This window comes from Aquila chrysaetos, chromosome W (genome assembly GCF_900496995.4).
Source record: "Aquila chrysaetos chrysaetos chromosome W, bAquChr1.4, whole genome shotgun sequence".
Classification (NCBI taxonomy): Eukaryota; Metazoa; Chordata; class Aves; order Accipitriformes; family Accipitridae; genus Aquila; species Aquila chrysaetos.
Genome location: NC_054457.1, coordinates 8,490,399 through 8,514,477, shown reverse-complemented (window position 1 = coordinate 8,514,477; position 24,079 = coordinate 8,490,399). Strand labels below are relative to the sequence as shown.

Here is a 24,079-nt window from a genome sequence, read left to right as displayed (position 1 = left end):
CTTCTCCACAATTTTTCCAGGAATTGAGGTTAGACTAACAAGTCTGTAGTTTCCTTGGTCTTCCCTCACGCCCTTCTTGTAAATTGGAATAACATTGGCTAGCTTCCAGTCAGCAGGGACCTCCCCAGACTCCCAAGACCTTTGGTAGATGATTGAGAGGGGTCCTGCTGTAACATCTGCTAGCTCCGTCAGTACTCTGGGATGAATCCCATCAGGTCCCATGGACTTATGAACATTCAGCTGATACAGCTAGTCCCTTACAATTCCAGTGTCCACAAATGGAAAGTTACTGTTCCCACAGTCATGGTCCTCCAACTCAGGGGACTGTGCAGCCCAAGATCTATTGGTATTATTAAAGACTGAGGCAAAAAAAAGCACTGAATGCCTCCACTTTTTCTTCATCCCCATTTGTCAGGTGACCATCTTCAACAAGTATCGGTCCAATGTTTTCTTTAGCCCTCCTCTTGCTATTAACATACTTAAAAAAAGTCTTTCTTGTTGCCTGACACAACACTGGCCAGTTTCAATTCTAGTTGAGTTTTGTCCTTTTCTGTCTTCTCCCTGCATGGACGAACCACAGCTCTGTAATCTTCCTGCGAAGCCTGACCTTGCTTCCAGAGATCGTACAATTTCTTTTTCCTTTTGAGCTCCACGAGGAGGTCCCTGTTCAGCCAAGCTGGTCTTCTGCCCCACCTGCTTGACTTACAACACAGTGGTATTGCCTGCTCCTGTGCTTTTAAAAGGTAGTTCTTAAAAACTGACCAGCGCTCGTGGACCCCTAAGGCCTCAAAAGCAGATTCCCAGGGTACTCTGCAAAGTAGCTCCCTGAATAGCTTAAAATTGGCTCTCTTGAAATCCAGGGTAGCAACTCTGCTGACCTTTTGTCCTGGTTTTGGCTGGGATAGAGTTAATTTTCTTTCTAGTAGCTGGGATAGTGTTATGTTTTGGGTTCAGTATGAGAAGAATGTTGATAACACACTGATGTTTTCGGTTGTTGCTAAGTAGTGTTTATACCAAGTCAAGGATTTTTCAGCTTCTCATGGCCAGCCAGCAAGAAGGCTGGAGGAGCACAAGAAGTTGGGAGGGGACACAGCCAGGACAGCTGACCCAAACTGGCCAAAGGGGTATTCCATACCATGTGACGTCATGCCTAGTATATAAACTGGGGGGAGTTGGCCTGGGAGGCAGATCGCTGCTCGGGAACTAACTGGGCATCGGTCGGCGAGTAATTGCATTGTGCATCACTTGCTTTGTATATTCCAATCCTTTTATTATTATTGTCATTTTATTATTGTTATTATCATTATTAGTTTCTTTTCTGTTCTATTAAACTGTTCTTATCTTAACCCAGGAGTTTTACCTTTTTCCTTCTGATTCTCTCCCCCATCCCACTGGGTGGGGGGGAGTGAGTGAGCGGCTGCGTGGTGCTTAGTTGCTGGCTGGGGTTAAACCAAAACATTTTTCCTCATTACACTGAAAATTTTAAACTCAACCATTTCATCATCCAAGACAGCCACCTACCACCACATCTCTATTCACAAACAACATGTCTAGGAGGGCATCTTTCCTAGTTGGCTCACTGAGTACTTGTGACAAGAAATTATCTTCCACAAGCTTCAGGGATTTCCCAGACTTGCTCATCACAGCAGTATGCTATTCCCAGTTGATGTCTGGGAAGTTGAATTCACCTGTAAGGACAAGGGCTATTGATCCAGAGATTTCTCCTAATTGCCTATAGAATAACTCATCAGTGCTATCATCCTGGCTGGGTGATCAATAGTAGACACCCACAATGACACCTGCTTTGTTTTCCACCCCCCTAATCCTCACCCAGAGGCTCTCAAGCACATCATCGCTAACTGTAAGGGCCGTGCAGTCAAACCTCTCCCTTACATACAGTGAAACTCCTCTACCTCGCCTGCCCTGCCTGTCCCTCCTGAACAGCCTATAGCCCTCCATCCCAGCATCCCAGTTTTAATAGAAATATAACATCTGAAGCGTAGGTCTCTTCTTAAAAAAAAACTCTATGAGCCAGTGCACTCATCCATCTCAACATGATTTGAGGAAATATAAAGTTGGCATGTGTACAAATAAATACAAGCTGAAGGATTTCTAGAGTTTAAAAAAGCGTGTTGGTTTTACTCCTTTGCTTCTAAAATCTTTCAGACTTTAAGACAGAAAAAAATACTATTTAAGAAATTCACTTACAGTGGTGACATTGAATGCATTATCTGATTGAACAACTAAATATGTATAGTGTCAATGAAAAACTCACCCAAATTAAATATAACCTGTGTTTCTAATCAATAATGACTCTAGATTTTATTTTAAAAGAGTGGAAAAACATGGTATTTTGGTATTTTGAAGAATGAATGCTCCTTTGATATACTTCCTCTGATGAACTTCCTTGCATGGAGTGATTTTGTTCCTTAATGCAGGCTTGATTCTAAAGGTTGGATCTGAAAAATACTTTAATATATTTTCTTTTTTTATCAAGAATTGTGTTCTTTACATTTGGGTGGTTGTCCTGGTTTCAGCTGGGATAGAGTTAACTGTCTTCCTAGTAGCTGGTACAGTGCTATGTTTTGGGTTCAGTATAAGAAGAATGTTGATAACACACTGATGTTTTCAGTTGTTGCTAAGTAATGTTTAGACTAAGTCAAGGATTTTTCAGCTTCTCATGCCCAGCCAGCAAGAAGGCTGGAGGGGCACAAGAAGTTGGGAGGGGACATAGCCAGGGCAGCTGACCCAAAGTGGCCAACGGGGTATTCCATACCATGTGACGTCACGTCTAGTATATATACTAGTTTATAAACTGGGGGGAGTGGGGGTGGGGGGATCACCGCTCAGGGACTAACTGGGTGTCAGTTGGTGAGTGGTGAGCAATTTCATTGAGCATCACTTGCATATTCCAATCCTTTTATTTCTAATATTGTCATTGTATTGGTGTTATCATATTAGTTTCTTCTTTTCTGTTCTATTGAACTGTTCTTAACCCACGAGTTTTACTTTTTTTTTTCTGATTTTCTCCCCCATTCCACTGGGGGGGGGGGGAGTGAGTGAGCGGCTGCGTGGTGCTTAGTTGCTGGCTGGGGTTAAACCATGACAGTAGTCATATAGACAGTAGCTATGTTATAGCTATGAAGGTATCCTATATGCTTTCCAAGCATTTCTGTACAGTTAAATGTCATTACCATTGCTATGTGAATGGAACAACAGTCTCATGAATACTTACTATAAAGTTGTGAGAAGGCAAGTTGGCTAAAGAAAAGTTAGACCCATAAAATTTGGTAATTTTTTATTTAATCCTTTTCTGTATTCACTAATCTGTGGAAACAGAGTATAGTGAACATATAACAGTGAAGCCTATTTATGATTTGGCCATGGCTCGCTCCAAATTTGACTTATTTAAAGTACATTTTTTCTCTCTTCTTTAGATTATAAAAATCTTAGTGGAGGTAGATAATTTGGAACAAGGAATTAATGTTTTTGAACTGTTGTTTCTCTGATCAGCAACAAAGAATATATTTGTTTGAAAACTACACATGATAGTAAAGGAAGTTATAACCCACATGTTCACTAATCAGGTAAAAATAATGCAGTGAAATAGGCTATACAAAAGACTGAACATGGAATTAGAATTATGCATCAATGGTTTTAGTGCATCTCACTTTCAGGTGAAGAGTACAAGAGGTTTTGGGGAAGAGGTAGGAAGGTGGGCAGAGAAAAGAGAAGAATAAGTAGGAGACAAAATAAATCCCCTTTTTCCTTTGCATCCCAGGACTAAGGAAGTGTACTCATACTTGAGATGAACTTGTCTCTCTCAAGAGATACCAAAATCCTCGTGGAAATTTATGGCATGTTTGTTGTAGAGTTCATAGAGCACAGCTCTTTGCAGATATGCTAATTTGAGCCCTGAATGCAACGTAAATGTACCTGTATGGCTGCATTCAAGTTAATGATTCAGCTGTTGAGATTTCATTCACATGGGAATTCCAGACCAACAGAGTGGCCATGTGAAGTCACTTTGATTCAAAGAGAATGGTGATAGCACTCAAAAAGCTAAATGTCCACTGCCATAAACAGTTCATTTTCATTTGTCATTTTATTTGGGATCAGATGCTTCACATAATTTCCTGTCTAGTCTGAGCTGTTCACAGAATACAGAGATGCTGTTCCTTTTGCTGAGTTCCCTTTTCTAAATTGCTTGCAAATACTTTTCTATTATAATAGAGATTCTACCTAACAGTTTTCAGTAAAGCAGTACACTGTGGAGGCACGAGTCAGGTTTATATCACTTCACTCCTTCAGCTGTCTCCCAGAACTGTACTATATTTAGTACACTTCATCTGCCTGTTCTTCACTATCAGATAACTACTGTTGAAAATTCAAAGCTTTTCTTGGTGGTTGCATTCTAAAAGCATTTCATAAATGGTTTGATGCAGTGCTTGAGGCTTGTTAAGTAATGTGTTTTGCATCATATCCAGCTCCTTTCAGAAACTGAAAAGAGCAGAAAAAAAGATATGATGTCTTTAATGCACTCTGCCTTTTTAGCTCTCCTAAATAGTGTGTCATGGTTTAACCCCAGCCAGCAACTAAGCACCACGCAGCTGCTCACTCACTCCCCCCCACCCAGTGGGATGGGGGAGAAAATCAGGAAAAGAAGCAAAACTCGTGGGTTGAGATAAGAACAGTTTAATAGAACAGAAAAGAAGAAACTAATAATGATAATGATAACACTAATAAAATGACAACAGCAATAATGAAAGGATTGGAATGTACAAATGATGCGCAGTGCAATTGCTCACCACCTGCCGATCGACACCCAGCTAGTCCCTGAGCGGCGATCCCCCGCCCCCACTCCCCCCAGTTCCTATACTAGATGGGACGTCATATGGTATGGAATACCCCGTTGGCCACTTTGGGTCAGGTGCTCTGGCTGTGTCCTGTGCCAACTTCTTGTGCCCCTCCAGCTTTCTCGCTGGCTGGGCATGAGAAGCTGAAAAATCCTTGACTTGAGACTAAACACTACTTAGCAGCAACTGAAAACATCAGTGTTATCAACATTCTTCTCATACTGAACTCAAAACATAGCACCGTACCAGCTACTAGGAAGACAGTTAACTCTATCCCAGCTGAAACTACGACAGTATCCACCCCTTATTCTATACCATTGACGTCATGCTCAGTTCCCATACCTTTAGTTACATCTTGGTCAATCATCAACACCTTATCTATCACTTTGAGACATATGAACAATGATATATATATATATATATACATACACAGAGATATCATTCTTTTAGTTTATGGGTTATGTTCATTAAATGTTCATTGAGTTCATTTAGTTCCTGACTCTGGGCTCCATCTGTCATACCAGTCTTTCTGGGCAGGAGGGATGGTGCAAAGTCCTCTCAGTCGGCAGAGCAGGACTGGGCTTCAGTGCGGTGTGGCGAGCGGGTGACATTGGACGCAGCAGGAGGATGGTGTGCACCATTGGATTGTTGCATGCTGGAGTCAGTTCTGGTTCCATCACTACTGCGCTTCGCTCAGTTTTATCACAGTTTTTCTTGCTTGATCTAAGTGATTCTTACTATAGTACTATGGATATAGCATATAACAATTATAGTAATGATAACATACAGTAGCAGGGTTATATAGCAACTAATATCATACAGTTTAATTCTGGCTATTCTCACCTAAAATTAAATCCCCTTGAGGCACACATCGGACTTCCCCATCTTTTCGCATCACCCACCAAGTGCACCCAGGCCCTTGAGCAAAAGCAATCCCACGAATGGGTTTACCTTTGCCTGAGGCAGGAGTAACCCAGACTGTCTTCCCTAACATATTTTTTGTGTGCACTACAGGGACTTTATCCCCTTCTACAGTACGTAAAAATTCTGACTGGGCAGGGCCACCCCGATTGGCAGATCCTCTGGTGTTGACTAACCAGGTGGCTTTTGCTAAATGTGTATCCCAATGTTTGAAAGTTCCACCCCCCATTGCTCTCAATGTAGTCTTTAACAGTCCATTGTATCGCTCAATTTTCCCAGATGCTGGTGCATGATAGGGGATGTGATACACCCACTCAATGCCATGTTCTTTGGCCCAGGTGTCTATGAGGTTGTTTCGGAAATGAGTCCCGTTGTCTGACTCAATTCTCTCTGGGGTGCCATGTCGCCACAAGACCTGCTTTTCAAGGCCCAGGATAGTGTTCCGGGCGGTGGCATGGGGTACAGGATATGTTTCCAGCCATCCGGTGGTTGTTTCCACCATTGTGAGCACATAGCGCTTGCCTTGGCGAGTTTGTGGGAGTGTGATATAATCAATCTGCCAGGCTTCCCCAAATTTATATTTCAGCCATCGTCCTCCATACCACAGGGGTTTTAACCGTTTGGCTTGCTTAATTGCAGCACATGTTTCACATTCATGGATAACCTGTGCAATAGTGTCCATGCTCAAGTCCACCCCTCGGTCACGAGCCCATCTATATGTTGCATCTCTTCCCTGATGGCCTGAAGCATCATGGGCCCATCGAGCCATAAATAGCTCACCCTTATGTTGCCAGTCCAAGTCCACCTGAGCCACTTCAATCTTGGCAGCCTGATCCACCTGTTGGTTATTTTGATGTTCTTCAGTGGCCCAACTCTTGGGTACGTGAGCATCTACATGACGTACTTTTACAACCAGATTCTCTAGCCGGGACGCAATATCTTGCCACAGTGCGGCAGCCCAGATGGGTTTACCTCTGCGCTGCCAGTTGCTCTGCTTCCATTGCTGTAACCACCCCCACAGGGCATTTGCCACCATCCATGAGTCAGTATAGAGATAGAGCACTGGCCATTTTTCTCTTTCAGCAATGTCTAACGCTAGCTGGATGGCTTTCACCTCTGCAAACTGACTCGATTCACCTTCTCCTTCAGCAGTTTCTGCGACTTGTCATATAGGACTCCATACAGCAGCCTTCCACCTCCGATGCTTTCCCACAATGCGACAGGACCCTTCAGTGAACAGGGCATATTGCCTCTCATTTTCTGGCAGTTTATTATACAGCGGGGCTTCTTCAGCACGCGTTACCTCCTCCTCTGGCGACATTCCAAAATCTTTGCCTTCTGGCCAGTCCGTGATCACTTCCAAAATTCCTGGGCGACTGGGGTTTCCTATGCGAGCCCGTTGTGTGATCAGTGCAGTCCACTTAGTCCACGTGGCATCAGTCGCGTGATGTGTAGAGGAGACCCTCCCTTTGAACATCCAGCCCAGCACCGGCAGTCGGGGTGCTAAGAGGAGCTGTGTTTCAGTACCAACCACTTCTGAGGCGGCTCGAACTCCTTCATATGCTGCCAATATCTCTTTTTCAGTTGGAGTATAGCGAGCCTCGGATCCTCTGTATCCCCGACTCCAAAACCCCAGGGGTCGACCTCGGGTCTCCCCGGGTGCTTTCTGCCAGAGGCTCCAGGTAGGGCCATTCTCCCCGGCTGCAGTATAGAGCACATTTATAACATCTTGTCCTGCCCGGACTGGTTCAAGGGCTACTGCATGAACAATCTCCCGTTTAATTTGTTCAAAGGCTTGCTGTTGCTCAGGGCCCCATTTAAAATCATTCTTCTTCCGGGTCACTTGATAGAGAGGGCTTACAATCAGACTGTAATTTGGAATATGCATTCTCCAAAACCCCACAACACCTAAGAAAGCCTGTGTTTCCTTTTTATTAGTCGGTGGAGACATAGCTGCTATTTTGTTGATCACATCCATTGGGATCTGACGACGTCCATCTTGCCATTTTATTCCTAAAAACTGGATCTCCTGTGCAGGTCCCTTGACCTTACTTTCTTTTATGGCAAAACCGGCTTTCAGAAGGATTTGGATTATCTTCTTCCCTTTCTCAAAGACTTCTTCTGCCGTGTTGCCCATACAATGATGTCATCAATGTATTGCAGGTGTTCCGGAGCTTCACCTTTTTCCAGTGCAGTCTGGATTAGTCCATGGCAAATGGTGGGGCTGTGTTTCCACCCCTGGGGCAATCGATTCCAAGTGTACTGGACACCCCTCCAAGTAAAGGCAAACTGTGGACGACACTCTGCTGCCAGAGGGATTGAGAAAAACGCATTAGCAATGTCAATTGTAGCATACCACTTGGCTGCCTTTGACTCTAGTTCGTATTGAAGTTCTAGCATATCTGGAACGGCAGCACTCAGCGGTGGCGTAACTTCATTCAGGCCACGATAGTCAACTGTTCGTCTCCACTCCCCGTTAGACTTTCGCACTGGCCATATGGGACTATTAAAGGGTGAGCGAGTTTTGCTGATCACTCCTTGGCTCTCCAGTTGGCGAATCAACTTGTGGATGGGAATCAGAGAGTCTCGGTTGGTGCGATATTGCCGCCGGTGCACCGTCGTGGTAGCAATTGGCACTTGTTGTTCTTCAACCCTCAGCAACCCCACAGTCGAAGGGTCTTGAGAGAGACCAGGCAGGGTAGACAGCTGTTCAGTGCCCTCCGTCTCCAAGGCAGCTATACCAAAAGCCCATCGATACGCCTTTGGGTCCTTAAAATACCCTCTCCTGAGATAGTCTATGCCAAGGATACACGGAGCCTCTGGACCAGTCACAATGGGGTGTTTCTGCCATTCATTCCCAGTTAGGCTTACTTCAGCTTCCAATACAGTTAACTCTTGGGATCCCCCTGTCACACCAGAAATACAGATGGGTTCTGCCCCTTTATAACTTGATGGCATTAGAGTGCACTGTGCGCCGGTGTCTACTAGAGCCTTATACTCCTGTGGGTCTAACGTGCCAGGCCATCGAATCCACACAGTCCAATAGACCCGGTTATCCCTTTCCTCCACCTGGCTGGAGGCAGGGCCCCTCTAATTCTGGCCAGAGTATCCGGTATTCACTTCTCGTAAAATTGGCTCGGAAGTCCCTTCAAGAGGATCAGAAATAAGATCAGCCCTTCTGCTCTGTTTGGAAACTGGGGCGGCATTTTTCCTAGTAGGATCCCCTTTTGTGGTGGTTTTTCCTCGCAGCTCACGTACCCGTGCATCTAGGACCGAGGTAGGTTTTCCATCCCATTTCCTCATGTCCTCTCCATGATCACATAGGTAAAACCACAGGGCACCTCGCGGTGTGTACCTTCTATATTCTCTCTCTTGGGCAGAGGAGCGCTCACTCCTAATAGCTGAGACATTGGTCCTTACAGGTGGGCAATAGGACATATCCTCTTTGAATTGTTGGAAATCCTCGGACAGCTTCTCCACAGCCGAAATGCAGGCTTGTAGGGAGGAGGAGAGATTTTCTTTGCATTGACGGAGATGGCGAGCCACTTCATCCACTGTCGGTGCCTCTTCATCTTTCCAGGTCATTATTGCCAGTGAGTTGGCATAGGACGATGGTGCGCTCCGTACAAATTTCCGCCACATGGGTCGTGTGCATTGGACTTCGTCTGGATCTTTGGGTAATTGTGGGTTGTCCGGGTCATGATGAATCGTCTCTAGCACAGCTAATTCCCTCAGATATTGGATACCTTTTTCCATGGTGGTCCACTTGCTTGATTGACATATAACATCTTCCTTAAAGGGGTACCTTTCCTTCACACTTGACAAGAGTCGCCTCCAGAGGCTGAGGGCTTGTGTCCCTTTTCCAATTGCCTTGTCAATGCCACCTTCCCTGGCAAGCGATCCCAGCTGCTTGGCTTCCCTACCTTCTAATTCCAAGCTATTAGCCCCATTGTCCCAGCATCGGAGAAGCCAGGTGATAATATGCTCACCTCTACGGCGGCCAAAATCTTTTCGCATATCCCGCAGCTCACTCAAGGATAGGGACCGGGTTATTACCTCTGGTTCTGCCTCTTCCTCCTGTTCCCGTGATGGCCCTGGTTCACCTTCATCCTTTGCTAAGCGAGCTGATTTTTTATATTTCTTTTTCTGTACGGGGGCAACTGATACTGGTGCAGGTTGATCCGCTGGTTCAGTTGCAGTATCACTCGCCGGGTTTTGGATATCCGCAGCGTCTGTCGCCAAGGTTTGGGTAGCAGCAGTGCTCGTCGCTGGGGCTGGAGGGACCGCAGTGCCTGTTGCCAGGGTTTGGGGTAGCTGCTGTGCTCGTTGCCACGGCTGGAGGGGCTGCAGTGCCTGTTGCTGAGGTTTGGGTAGCCACAGTTCTCATTGCCAGGGCTGGAGGGGTCGCGGTGCCTGTCACCAAGGTCTGGGTGGCCGCAATGCTCGTCGCCGGGGCTGGAGGGGCCGCAGCGCCCATTGCCGGGGTTTGGGTGACCGCAGTGCTCATCGTTTTGTTGTTGGGTCCAGAGACCTTCTCTTCCCCTTGGGGGTGCTGAGTTGTGTCGAACAGGGCTCGATAGGCATGGGCCAGGCCCCAGCACGTTGCAGTGATTTGTATCTCTCTGGAGCTGCCGGGGTGACAGCATACCTTTTCCAAATATTTTACTAGTTCTTCTGGATTCTGCATTTGTTCAGGGGTGAATTTCCAAAACACTGGAGGTGCCCACTTTTCTAGGTACTTGCCCATACTACCCCACACACCCTGCCACTCATAATTATCCAGCCTCGGGGCAGACCTCTGGGTGATCTTCTTAAATAGTTGTTTAACCTTAAACAAGAGCTGAACCACATTCAGAAGCATGCTAGTTCCTAGCAGTAGGGCTAGGACCGTGCTGGTATCAACATCCCAAGAGTATTCAAATTTTTCAAAATTCCCAAACACCATTGTAACTGGACTGAAGGAGAAAGGAGAGGGGAAAAAAAGGTATCCCACTCATAGACTGGTTTTCCAAGGAGGAAAGGTAAATGGTATAATTATTAATAGTTTCCCACAGATGGCTCCCGCAGTATAAAGGTGACAATGCTGAGTGCAAATACCGGATTAATTCCACAACTGATGACTTTATCATACCATAAACCAGTGTTATACAATACATCAAAGCAAAAACCTTAATCCACCTCCCACGGATGATAAGCAGGAGAAGAGGGGACTACATACAGCAAGCGAGGTGATGCATAACAGAACTTTAAAAACCAGAGCAACAACTCTAAGAACACATAAATCAACATAACGACCAGCGACTATAAGACCAATATAATGAATGCTTATAACAAATTTGTTTTAACGAGCTCTGGTCAGGTTTGTCGTTATCTCAACCCTTCGTGCCCCACGTTGGGCGCCAAAATGGACTGTCGTGGTTTAACCCCAGCCAGCAACTAAGCACCACGCAGCTGCTCACTCACTCCCCCCCCCACCCAGTGGGATGGGGGAGAAAATCGGGAAAAAGAAGCAAAACCCACGGGTTGAGATAAGAACAGTTTAATAGAACAGAAAAGAAGAAACGGATAATGATAATGATAACACTAATAAAATGACAACAGCAATAATGAAAGGATTGGAATGTACAAATGATGCGCAGTGCAATTGCTCACCACCCGCCGACCGGCACCCAGCTAGTCCCCCGAGCGGCGATTCCCCGCCCCCACTTCCCAGTTCCTATACTAGATGGGACGTCATATGGTATGGAATACCCTGTTGGCCACTTTGGGTCAGGTGCCCTGGCTGTGTCCTGTGCCAACTTCTTGTGCCCCTCCAGCTTTCTCGCTGGCTGGGCATGAGAAGCTGAAAAATCCTTGACATTAGTCTAAACACTACTAGCAGCAACTGAAAACATCAGTGTTATCAACATTCTTCTCATACTGAACTCAAAACATAGCACCGTACCAGCTACTAGGAAGACAGTTAACTCTATCCCAGCTGAAACTAGGACATCGTCACACTGCACTGAAGCCCAATTCTGCTCTACTGTCTGAGAGGGCTTTGCACCATCCCTCCTGCCCAGAAAGACTGGTATGACAGATGGAGCCCAGAGTCGGGAACTAAATGAACTCAACGAACATTTAATGAACATAACCCATAAACTAAAGGAATGATATCTCTGTGTATGTATACATATATACATATATACATATATCATTGTTCATATGTCTCAAAGGGATGGAAAAGGTGATGGTGATTGACCAGGATGTAACTAAAGGTATGGGAACTGAGCATGATGTCAATGGTATAGAATAAGGGGTGGATACTGTCCTAGTTTCAGCTGGGATAGAGTTAACTGTCTTCCTAGTAGCTGGTACAGTGCTGGGTTTTGAGTTCAGTATGAGAAGAATGTTGATAACACTGATGTTTTCAGTTGTTGCGAAGTAATGTTTAGTCTCAAGTCAAGGATTTTTCAGCTTCTCATGCCCAGCCAGCGAGAAAGCTGGAGGGGCACAAGAAGTTGGCACAGGACACAGCCAGGGCAGCTGACCCAAAGTGGCCAACAGGGTATTCCATACCATGTGACGTCCCATCTAGCATAGGAACTGGGAAACGGGGGCGGGGAATCGCCGCTCGGGGACCAGCTGGGTGTCGGTCGGCGGGTGGTGAGCAATTGCACTGCGCATCATTTGTACATTCCAATCCTTTCATTATTGCTGTTGTCATTTTATTAGTGTTATCATTATCATTATTCGTTTCTTCTTTTCTGTTCTATTAAACCGTTCTTATCTCAACCCATGGGTTTTGCTTCTTTTCCCGATTTTCTCCCCCATCCCACTGGGTGGGGGGGCAGTGAGTGAGCGGCTGCATAGTGCTTAGTTGCTGGCTGGGGTTAAACCACGACATACTCCGTGCTTTTAAAATTTTATTCTAAACTTTATAAAAGCTTTGTAACATCTTTTTAAGCTGTATTTCTTTAAAAATTATTATTAAAATAGTCCTTTGGAATGGAGTATTATTTTAAATGGGATTCATGCATTACGAACTGTCTTTATTGTTCTTGGTTCAATGAAGGGAGCACAGTGACCAGATAAAAAGTTGAGTCAGAGCAGGCTGATTCATAGGCAAAAGAATAGAAAAAGTATTTTTCCCATAAGCTTTAATTTATTATCTTGTGACTTTTATATACAACTGTAGGAATTTATGATTGTATCTCTGATTAGGTACAGATACACAGAACAAAGAGCAGTACTAAGCAGTGTACAGGGAAGCCTCCCCTATGAAATTCTGAGCATATCTTCTTATGTGAACCATCCTGTTGAATGCAATAGGCATATTCATGTGAACATAACTCAAATATATGTGAAAGACCAGGCTGTGTGCATAAGCCAAATATTTGCACAGTTATTGCTGTTTATGATTTACCACACTGATTCCACAAATAAAATTATTCATCCTTACCACAAAAAGGTGATCACAGGGAGATATTCTTGCTGCTTGTTTTTAATAGGGGAATATTTAATTTCCTCTGCATCAAGAAAAATAATCAGAAGAAAGATCTGTTTCACTACTGTGTTTTTGTTTGATGGCTAGTGCCAAAGACATAGCACCAAAACATGAATAAACTGTAATGACAGCAAAGTCACTGCACAACTCTGGACAAAGTAAATATATAATATTTAGTCATTGCTCCTCCAGTCAAACCTCTTTTCCTGTGAAATGCAATGCCAAACACTTTCTAAAATTTTTCTGCCCATATTGGTCTTGAAAGTATATGCTGAATCATTTGCACCATCTGTTATCTGTACACATATCAGCAGAGAGAAATGTTGAGAATATTCTGAAGATATCTGCTTATTCCACTGAGCTTACCAATTCAGGTTGGTTTTTTTTCCTTAAATCATATGTACTTACACACTTCCTAAAATATACTCTTCTTCCTAGTGCTTCTTAAGATTTTTTGAATAACAGCAGAATTTTTAGTCTTCCAAGTCTGATCTCACTTTGCCTTTGTTTACTAGTTTTAGAAAACAAGAGATTCTTAGTAATAATAGCTGTGATAAGAAGTAGAGGTTTTGCATGATAGTACATTCACCATTGCATGAGTTTTGAAACAATAAACATTGCACAACTTTCCCATTGGCCAGCTTGGTTATTCACTGTGGTATTCAAACAACATTTTTTAAAGTTGAAGTGCTGAGATGATAGTATTTTGCTGTAATTTGCTGTTTGAGATTTTAACTAATGTGTCATTCTAAGGAACTGTATGAAGCCAGAGGCAGTAAATTATGCAACTGACTGATGGACAAGTATGTAAGCTGTATATCCATATAAAAATGTATATATGGATTGCTGTTGAAATGATAGATTTCTTATAGGGGCCCAATTCTAGTCTGATGTCAGTGTTATATGCATATAACTTAGTTGACACAGGGAAATTACTGCTAATGGATATAACTTGTATTCTGAAATATGAAAGCAGAGCCAGAATTTGAAGACATGTAGATGCCAAATCTAGAGCATGAGAAACTTTTGATGTCAATAAAACTTTTATGGAAATTTAAGTGTAACTGTTGGGAAGATTTGGTTATTGAACTTAGATGATGCAGGATTTGGTAAGAAACGTATCTTTTTTTCTAGTTCTGTTTGACATATTAGAAGTGTCATAAACATGCAATATAGTCTTTTATTAGCATGCCTTTTTGATTAGTTAAATTATATTTTAAATATGGCTTGCAGATAAATATATAAAAATAACTTATATTATGGCTATATAAGACATAAATACAGTTTAATCAAATTCCCCTTGGAAAAGACTGTAATTTTTACAGTAACTTTGACCAGCAGTGGCTCACATCCTCCAGATTTTAGGCGGATGTTTCCTTGGGGCCACCACTGCATTATACTATGTGCTACCAAACCAGCAAGGATGCTTTGTGCTTTCTTCCACCTGTGAACCCCCACCCTGAACTTTACATTTGTTTTGTGCAATAACTTTCTGTGACAATGCTAAAACCAGAGGGCTTATGGACTGTCTTTGTGCCTCCACTCTCATAAATTAAAAGTGCCCACTTTTAATGGGCACTGGGGAAGGAGTGGGATATGAGCTACCTAGTGTGTCCATAGTATTAATCTTGTTTGGGTTTCAGCACAGGACAGACTCATGTCAGCAGCCTAGAAGGAATGGATCCTCACCCACACCAGCTTCCAAATAGAACTGGTATTGCTGGGAGAGTGCTATGTGGCCAGTGCCACGTCAGGGGTGTTTCTAAGAGTATACCCATGTGAACCAAGTTCTAGAGCTTGGAAATGCTTTCCAATATTTTTTAATTTACTAGTATAGACACAGACCATCTATACCCTGTCAAGATTTGTATCCATCTTCCCTCCTTCAGATATCACTTCCTTTCAGGAGAATCCAAAGTCTATGGTGGGCATGAATGGATCTATGTGATGGATTACAAGGCAAGTTCTTCAGGGTAGGGGCAGGCTACTCCCCCACTCTTACTGCAGTTTTGAAAGGGAGAATCAGGAGTGTGAGTTCAAGATCCTTGTAGAAACCATTTCACTTAATTCCCAAGTCAATCCTTGCTCCATGATTGTAAAGCATGCCCTTGCAAACTGAGAGGACCATTTCTGTGACACACGCAGCAACTGTGATGTGAAAGGAAAAAGGAACCGAGTAAAAAATTTGGAAACCACTACTGTCTGTGCAATAGTCTGCTTGTTACGAGATTTCTAAATCAATTTATATCTCAGTGCAAGGGTATGGTTGAGGGAAGATAAGCTGTGCCTGAGGGAATGACTACAATATGGAAGTGGAATTGATTTGTCTGATGACAACAAAATCTCCTGGTGAAAACCTCCATAGATTCCAGTAAAATAGAAACCCTTTCCTAATCCACTGAGAAAAATAATTTGCCTTTTATTGTTGTCCCTTAGAAGGTGCCATGTGACATTTCTGTGATTTATTTCTTATGAACTGAAGAGTTAATATTACAAAAAGATATTTGTAACAGTTTTGTGTGAAATTATGAGACAAAGGATAGCATCCTGCAGTGAAGGAAGAGGCTTGGAAACAGACCTTTAAAAATCAGAAGTGCCCTGTGATGAATGTATTCTTTAGGATAACTGCTAAGTTAATGTATATACTTACAAAACTAATTGCAAATGATCAGTGATCATTGCTTTCACAAATGTGAAGATTTCCTAATGTCATCAAGCTAGATTATGTAATCAGTCCTTGGATAAACAGCTTTCGTATTTCTCATGATTACAGTCTTTAATAGTTTTTCCAATTAATCTAATTTTATTTAAAACATTTTAAACCGATTACTGCTAATCTGGAACCAGTGATCAACCCATTGTCAACTAAGAAATTAAATGCCCTTTTTTACTGATTGGTAGGAGATTTTTTCATCTCATAGGGGTTTGGAGTTTTTTTAAAATCTATACTTTAAAAACAGAATATGACCATTTAGGGAAACATTTAACATGTATTTATAGAAATATTAATATTTAACAATTATATTAAAGAAAAGCTGTCTATGTAAACAGAGGAATTTATTTCATAGGATGGGCTTTTATTAACTCAGGAATATTATATGTGAATGTGTTATGTAAAAATAGCCTTACGATGAAAGTGCAAAAATGCTTCTTAATAAAAAAAAAACCTCTGTAGGCTAGTAGCAGAGGAATTGCCACTCCTCACTTTTGTACAGCAAAGAGCAGCACAGCAGAATTGGGTTGTGGAAAATTCCAACCTCTCACATTGAAACAAAGTTAGGGTTGCTCCTGCCAAACCCTTAGGTTATACAACACAAGTAGAAAAATAATTAAATAATAATTATTATTTCATATAGTAACATTGGTAGCAGCATACATGATTTATAGAATTTGACATTAGAACCAATGTTCTTTTTAAGTGGTTTCTATATTTGGGATAAAACAGTGAACAACACAAGTAACTGTCCTGAAATTTGTACTCTCCACAATGGCATTTGTTCAGCACCATCTTAAAAAAAATCCCCATAGAAACTAAAAAGACCAATGTTTGCAACTGATTATTAAGGAAAAAAAAAAACCCAAATAAAAAAGCATTGGCAAGTATTTTCAGCAACAAAATCCTCAGACAAATCCAAGTTGAATTTAAATGTTTTGTCAGGCCTTTTCACCAGGTCTTTTTCTCCTTCTGCTAAACCCTTTCTACCCATCTGAGGACCAGCTCCTCAGGACCATCCATTCACAAATGTCTGAAATGTGCCTAGCCTGTAACAAGGTCTATGACAAGCTAAGTAGTAATATCTAATGCCGCTTATATAACAAAATGGCCATTTGAGATGGCCTTGACCTCCAGTCGGGTTTCAGATGTAATCATGACTGTTTGAGGTATTGGATGCTACTTTGGCATATATATGGGTAGATATATGGTTAAATATATATTTTTTTATTTTATACATTTTTAGTTATTTCTCTTCTGTCATTACAGCTCACTTATTCCCTTGTGGTACTACTTCTCAATTAATATTTAGCTTAGTTTTCACTCACCCTGTTACATATTTAGTAGAAAGCCCTCCTTGTATTTTGTTTCTTCTTGCTTCTCCTCACTTCCGTTTTCTTATTCTTTCTTAAAGACAGTGGTATTTTACTTAAAATTGTAATTCACAGACTTGGAAAGGATCTCAGTCAAGAAATAAAATCAACCAGCTTTTGGATTAACTCAAACGCTTTGATGTAAAAATATCATTTTATTGAAAGAATTTTAATTGAGATTTATCACACCGAGGATATGATAGAAAAGGTTCATAGACAAGATCAAGATCAGCTTTTATTTAATATTTATAATAGTTATGCTAAAAAGTACAGTTTAGGAGTGAGATCCACTGTATGGAGTCTCGTGAGAAGTGAGGTTTTGATCTTACAACCTCTTGAATACTATGACTTTAGTAATGCTACTTGTAGCCTTAAAGTTCAGATTTAATTTTTTTTCCAGCAAGTAGTTTATTGTTTTCCCCAATGTAGTCTATATAAAGCTGCAACTGCCAAAGAATTTGGTATGGTTCTCTAACAATTCCCTTATTAATTATTTCCACCCAAAGGAGATTGATACCAGCTGGAAGGAAAGTCCTTCAAAATACACCGAACCTTGATTGATATAAGTTGCTTTCCTGAGAGACAGGGAACTTGGATTAAAATACTGCACTGACCCAGATGGCAAGGAGTTTCTGTGCTCCAGCTGGATATTTGAATCCTGAACTGGAGATTTTTGAGGGAAGCTTCTTAATTTCTTTCATTTTCTGAGTATTTTTTTAAAGCCCCAAAACAAAAGGAAGCTTATATCCTTATTACTCAGTGAAACCCACCTGATTACCAGCAGTGTAATTTTAATCTAAGATAATTCTTTTTTTTTTAGTACAGACATTGAAAATTTATTCCTTAGCAGTATCTACAACACAGAAGTTTCATTTGTAAAGACAGAAACAGCTCACAAATCTGAAAAGCTTTAACTTAGAAAGTGAAACAAGTGTAAATACAGAGGAACCATTAATTTGTAAATTATTATATTAGTGAATAAATAGTAACTTTGTCATCTGCAATCCAAGAATTGTTAGCTTATTTTCTGTTACCAGTTATTTTAGCTGATAGGGTCTAGAAAAAAAGCATTTGAATAGATGAAAAGCACAAGAGTAGTTTGTAACCTTGGCATTTAAAAGGCAAGAGAGCAAGCCTGAAGCTCTTTGAGGAAAAAGAGCATTTGAGCAAAACTTGTATGGATGGAAGAGGGACACAAATATTGATATTTCATATGTAAATTTTATATATAAATGCTACTGCTCATTTGGAGATTTGTTTATGTTAACAGGTTTATTATTTTTGGTCTTGTATATTAGACACTTTACTGGATAACTGTTTAATCTTACTAATGTCATACCAGTTCTTCCTTCTTCACTACTTCATTTCTGAAATTATTCTCAGTTCTTTGTGGCAAATACTGTGTTTTCTCATGTATGCTGCGTGCCTCCAAGCACAATTTGTTTTCCTGGGCACTGGATGATCAAGAACTATAAAACTGTTCTCGTTTCATTCCTTTGACAAGGAAAATAGAAAAATCTGACAAGGACTCCCAGGGCATTTTGGAATGTGTTAAAGTGTCTGCTTTTCTCTGGGAACAACCCCTTTGACTGTCTCTATGTAAAGCTAAAGGGAGGATGCTGACAACACCTTTGCAATTTTAAAAGCTTGTGAGTGAGCTGTCGGGTCCTTCTAATCTCCCAGAGAGAATGGGAAGGGGTAGCTACATATCAGACATGCAGGACCCAGGTATTCACCTTTTATTTTGAGCTGTGTTTCACAGATAGTGGCTATGAACATGGGTTTGCTATAATTGCAGAATAAACAGACTTCTTTTGAATTGAGATGCTTCTGGTATAAACAATATTACAAGAAAAACAGGACAAGCATATGTTACAACAAATAATACTTTTTCTCTCCTTGGAAAGTGAAACATCTGATAAGATGAAATGTGGTTGTGTGTTAAAATGGACAACTGAAAAGAAAGAAATGGGGCCATAGGAGTATGTTCATGCATATTAAAACAAAATACTACCTTCTTGCGCTTGATAAGTCTGCATGCTCAGCTCTTTCTAATCCATCTGCCATGGACTGTAAAATATAATTGACTTTTAGTCTCCTTGTAATTAGCTTAACACCCACGTTTAAGAAAACAATTATGTATTAAAAATAGTCAATTTTATTTCATCTCACTGTGCTAAGTACTATCTGGCAGAATCTCTGACACTTTATGTAACATTTAATTTAGAAGGAATATCTCTTCTCATGTACAGAGGATACATTACTAGACTGCTCTTTCAGAGCCAGTAATCTATGATCCCACTATACAGGTACAAATGTATTTTTCCCTTCAGTTGCTTGCTGGCTCAGTCACTTGTCTCTTTTCTTGCAGAACGATTCCTGGGGAAAGCAGTACTCATACGCACTCTTCAAAGCTATGAGCCATATGCTCTGCATTGGCTATGGAGCCCGTGCCCCTGTCAGCATGTCTGACCTCTGGATAACCATGTTGAGTATGATTGTGGGGGCTACTTGTTATGCCATGTTTGTTGGTCACGCCACTGCCCTCATTCAGTCTCTGGATTCCTCACGGCGACAATATCAAGAAAAGGTAACTCATTTTAATGTAAATTCTTAAGTTTTGAAATAGATTAATGAGATGTTTTAAAAATGGAAAAGGCCTTACAAGTTTACATGAAATAATCTAGTAGCATCTGAATCCTGCAGCAAATTTCATTGAATTCAGAACATGCCATGGGCTAAATATATTCCTGCATGAACCCACATTCCTTAGAGTGCACATGGTTCTGTGTGTCACATGCATTGAATGAAATATTGGATGTGAAACTTGCTTTAAACTCTGTAAAATCTGTGAAAACTCCATCCTCTGGTTCAGACTGTGCTTTATACCCCTGTGCTATACTCTGTAGGTACTTGATCTACGTAGCTTGAATGACGGCCTTGAGCTCAGTACCTTGGGTATGTCTATACAACTTCCTTTGGACTGCAATTTAGGGAAAAACTTGAACATGTTAAAAGAATGGCCTTTAAATGAGGACCAAACCCAATTAGTTTAGTTTGGAACTACCTCAGAGAAGTGCTCAGAAGAGGTCTTTCTTTCCTTTATAATGTGTCCTGGTTTCAGCTGAGATAGTTAACTGTCTTCCTAGTAGCTGGTACGGTGCTATGTTTTGAGTTCAGTATGGGAAGAATGTTGATAACACTGATGTTTTCAGTTGTTGCTAAGTAGTGTTTAGACTAAGTCAAGGATTTTTCAGCTTCTGATGCCCAGCCAGCAAGAAGGCTGAAGGGGCACAAGAAGTTGGGAGGGGACACAGCCAGGACAGCTGACCCAAAGTGGCCAACGGGGTATTCCATACCATGTGACATCATGTCTAGTATATAAAGTGGGGGGAGTTGGCCGGGGGGGGGTGGATTGCTGCTCTGGAACTAACTGGGTGTCGATTGGTGGGTGGTAAGCAATTGCATTGTGCATCACTTGTTTTGTATATTCCAATCCTTTTATTATTATTATTGTCAACTTATTGGTGTTATCATTATTAGTTTCTTCCTTTCTGTTCTATTAAACTGTTCTTATATCAACCCATGAGTTTTACTTTTTTTTTTCCTGATTCTCTCCCCCATCCCACTGGGTGGGGGGGAGTGAGTGAGCGGCTGCGTGGTGCTTAGTTGCTGCCTAGGTTATACCATGACACATGGCCTCTTCAGTTCCCCATTTGCTATAATAACCAATTTTGTCTTCTTTTAAGCACCTCAATAACTCTGCATATCCTTATTGTCCCTTGCTGAGGTTTATTCTGATCCTTTCTTCCTTACGCCACCATTCCTTGCCTCATCACCTGGATTCATAGCTTCACCTATACTTGCCTCTGCCTTTTATTACACAACTGACTATTAATTAGTGCATCTTTATGCTCATTTCAGAAAGTTCCCACCCTGTACCTATTTATGCTTTTTTAATTCCAACCTACAAGGGACCTAATAAGAAATTGAATCAACTTTTTCTTCCTGTTTCATAAAGAACTCTCTTCCACTAAATTCTCTCTACATTTCTAACCTTTGGCCACCATTCCTTCTGTCCTTGGAGAGGATCTAACAGGTCATGGAGGATAGTGTAAACAATACCATTATGTCATGGTTTAACCCCAGCCAGCAACTAAGTACCACGCAGCCACTCACTCACTTCCCCCCTACCCAGTGGGATGGAGGAGAGAATCGAGAAAAAAAAAAAAGTAAAACTCGTGGGTTGAGATAAGAACAGTTTAATAGAACAGAAAGGAAGAAACTAGTAATGATAATAATAACAATAATTGTTACGGATGCACGCACAACCAAATCCAACAGGTGTTAAAGCTCAGATTTATTCTTCAGTAAAAAGTTAGTTAGAAGTCTGGTAACATTTTATAAACCACGGGCTCAATGATGTAAGGGGAATTAGTACTACACAGCCAACTTACTTAAGAATACTTAAAAGTGATGGCTCAAAATACGCATATCACTCACCTAAAAGATAAGGGCTCTCTCCCTCGAGGAGTTACCTCGGGCGGGCGGTGCCCCAACCCAAGAGGGAGTACCTGACTGCAGACCCGCTGCTCCGAGGAGGACTGATTCCAACATGTCCTCTGGTGGGACCCTGTTTATACCCTTGTCGAATCTGATCTGTGGTCATTTTAATCCCTATTGGCCAAGAAGGTCACCTCTGTGTACCTGGCACGTCTCGATTGGCCAGTTCAAATTTCAACCTGCGGCTTCTAGGGTTTAGGGTTTTTTCCTCTTCTCCCTGCCTGGAGAGACAATGACAATAATAATAATAAAAGGATTGGAATATACAAAACAAGTGATGCACAATGCAATTGCTCACCACCCACCGATCGACACCCAGTTAGTTCCAGAGCAGTGATCCGCCCCTCCCGGCCAACTCCCCCCAGGCTATATACTAGCCATGACGTCACATGGTATGGAATACCCCGTTGGCTACTTTGGGTCAGCTGCCCTGGCTGTGTCCCCTCCCAACTTCTTGTGCCCCTTCAGCCTTCTTGCTGGCTGGCCATGAGAAGCTGAAAAATCCTTGACTTAGTCTAAACATTACTTAGCAACAACTGAAAGCATCAGTGTGTTATCAACATTCTTCTTATACTAAATCCAAGATATAACACTATAACAGCTACTAGAAAGAAAATTAACTCTGTCCCAGCCAAAACCAGGACACCATGCCAGGAGAGAGGTCAGCTGAGCAAGGTAGTGAAATCAGAGAGTTCAAATCAGCAAATAAAAAACACGGCCTGAGCAATAGTATTTGGCATATGTCCATAAGAAAGTCCAGAAAGGCAAATTGGGCAGAAATCCCGGTGTGATGGAACACAAGCCTTGGGGAGAAACCTGGCAGAGAGTAAGTAGAGGAGAGGGTGTCCCTGGCATGTATTGAAGATGAAAAGGAATGGCCTGAGTTTGCTGGGCAAGAAAAAGGGAAAAGTCCAAAAACCGATTTGAGTAGGATAGATTGGAGCATTTTCTTTGCAGGCAGGCAAAGAGAGAGGAAGACAAGAGTGTGTGGGAGAAAAAAAGTTTACATTCAGTTTTGTTAAGCTCAAGTTGCAACAAGACCATGGAGTCAATATATAAGAGACAGGGAGAGGTAAGGGATGAGCTATAAGTCCAGCAATAGAAAAATTAGCCAGTGGCTGACACCTTAATCTCACAGCTGTTTAAAACAGAAGTTTGCAAGCAAGAAAGCCCACACAATGTTATCTTAAAACATAAGTGAGGATGAGAGGTTTAGGAGACAATGAGTGAGAGAAGGAAATCCTAAACCTAGTATAACTGCAGCATGATATGACAATGTTTTGAGCATCAGAAATATAGTGCATGTGTAAAAATATTCATATATTTTAAACTGTGTTAAGTAAAACCTGTTTCATTTGCATTTTTGGTGTAAATTAATACCTGGCAGCAGTCAAGTGGTGTTGCATTTCTCATGTTTTCACATAACAAAGCTTTTCTTGTTTTTTCCCCTGTTTTTTATGCACACACTTTATTAAACATTAGTATAGAAATGTCTGGCATTTTTCACTTCCTGCAATTCTGAACATTTTCATTCTTCTTTTTGTTTTTACTTTATTTGTTTCCTGACATCAGACGCAAAAGCATAACATGGCATTGACAATCAGGAATGAAAGAAATGAGCCAGAAACTGTATGTTTCTCTGTCTTTCTGGCAGCCATTTGTATGCCAGTTATTATGGGCTAGAGCTAAAGGATGTCTTAATTAAAGAATTTTTTCTACTGATTTCTGAGACCCTGAAATCATATGTATCAGCTATAACAACTATACTGACATGTTTGTATATTCTTGTCCATTGCTTTATCATAGTTAATCATATATTTTGAAATAAATCTTTGATTATGGCCTAAGAATTATAAATCATTACTATATACTGCTAATGAATATCGTATATTTTTCTTTACTCTGCAAACTAGATAAATGGGTATTTCAAAGACCAGTTTATGCTATCCATTTTGTCAGCATATTTTCTAAATTATTGACAGATAAAAATAGCTTATATTTCACTTAACTGAGACTTGAGAAAAAAGTAAATCAAATCTTCAGCCACAGGTTTCAGAGTTTTAATATATATACTGCAATATCTATTTTTGCCTAGTGCATTGCTGCTTTTTTTTCTCCTGGAATTCAAAAACTGGAAAAATCAGGAGACTGTGACTTGTTTAGATTT

The 24,079-nt window shown here is 41.4% G+C and overlaps 1 protein-coding gene across 1 annotated transcript in view; it reads left to right on the top strand.

The window, feature by feature from the left end:
* Positions 1–24,079, top strand: part of LOC121232755 (potassium/sodium hyperpolarization-activated cyclic nucleotide-gated channel 1-like) — a 240,105-nt gene that overhangs the window by 147,425 nt on the left and 68,601 nt on the right. The window contains exon 4 of the mRNA XM_041121157.1: positions 19,721–19,939. Coding sequence (XP_040977091.1) covers positions 19,721–19,939 — 219 coding nt within the window. The remainder of the gene's footprint in view (positions 1–19,720; positions 19,940–24,079) is intronic.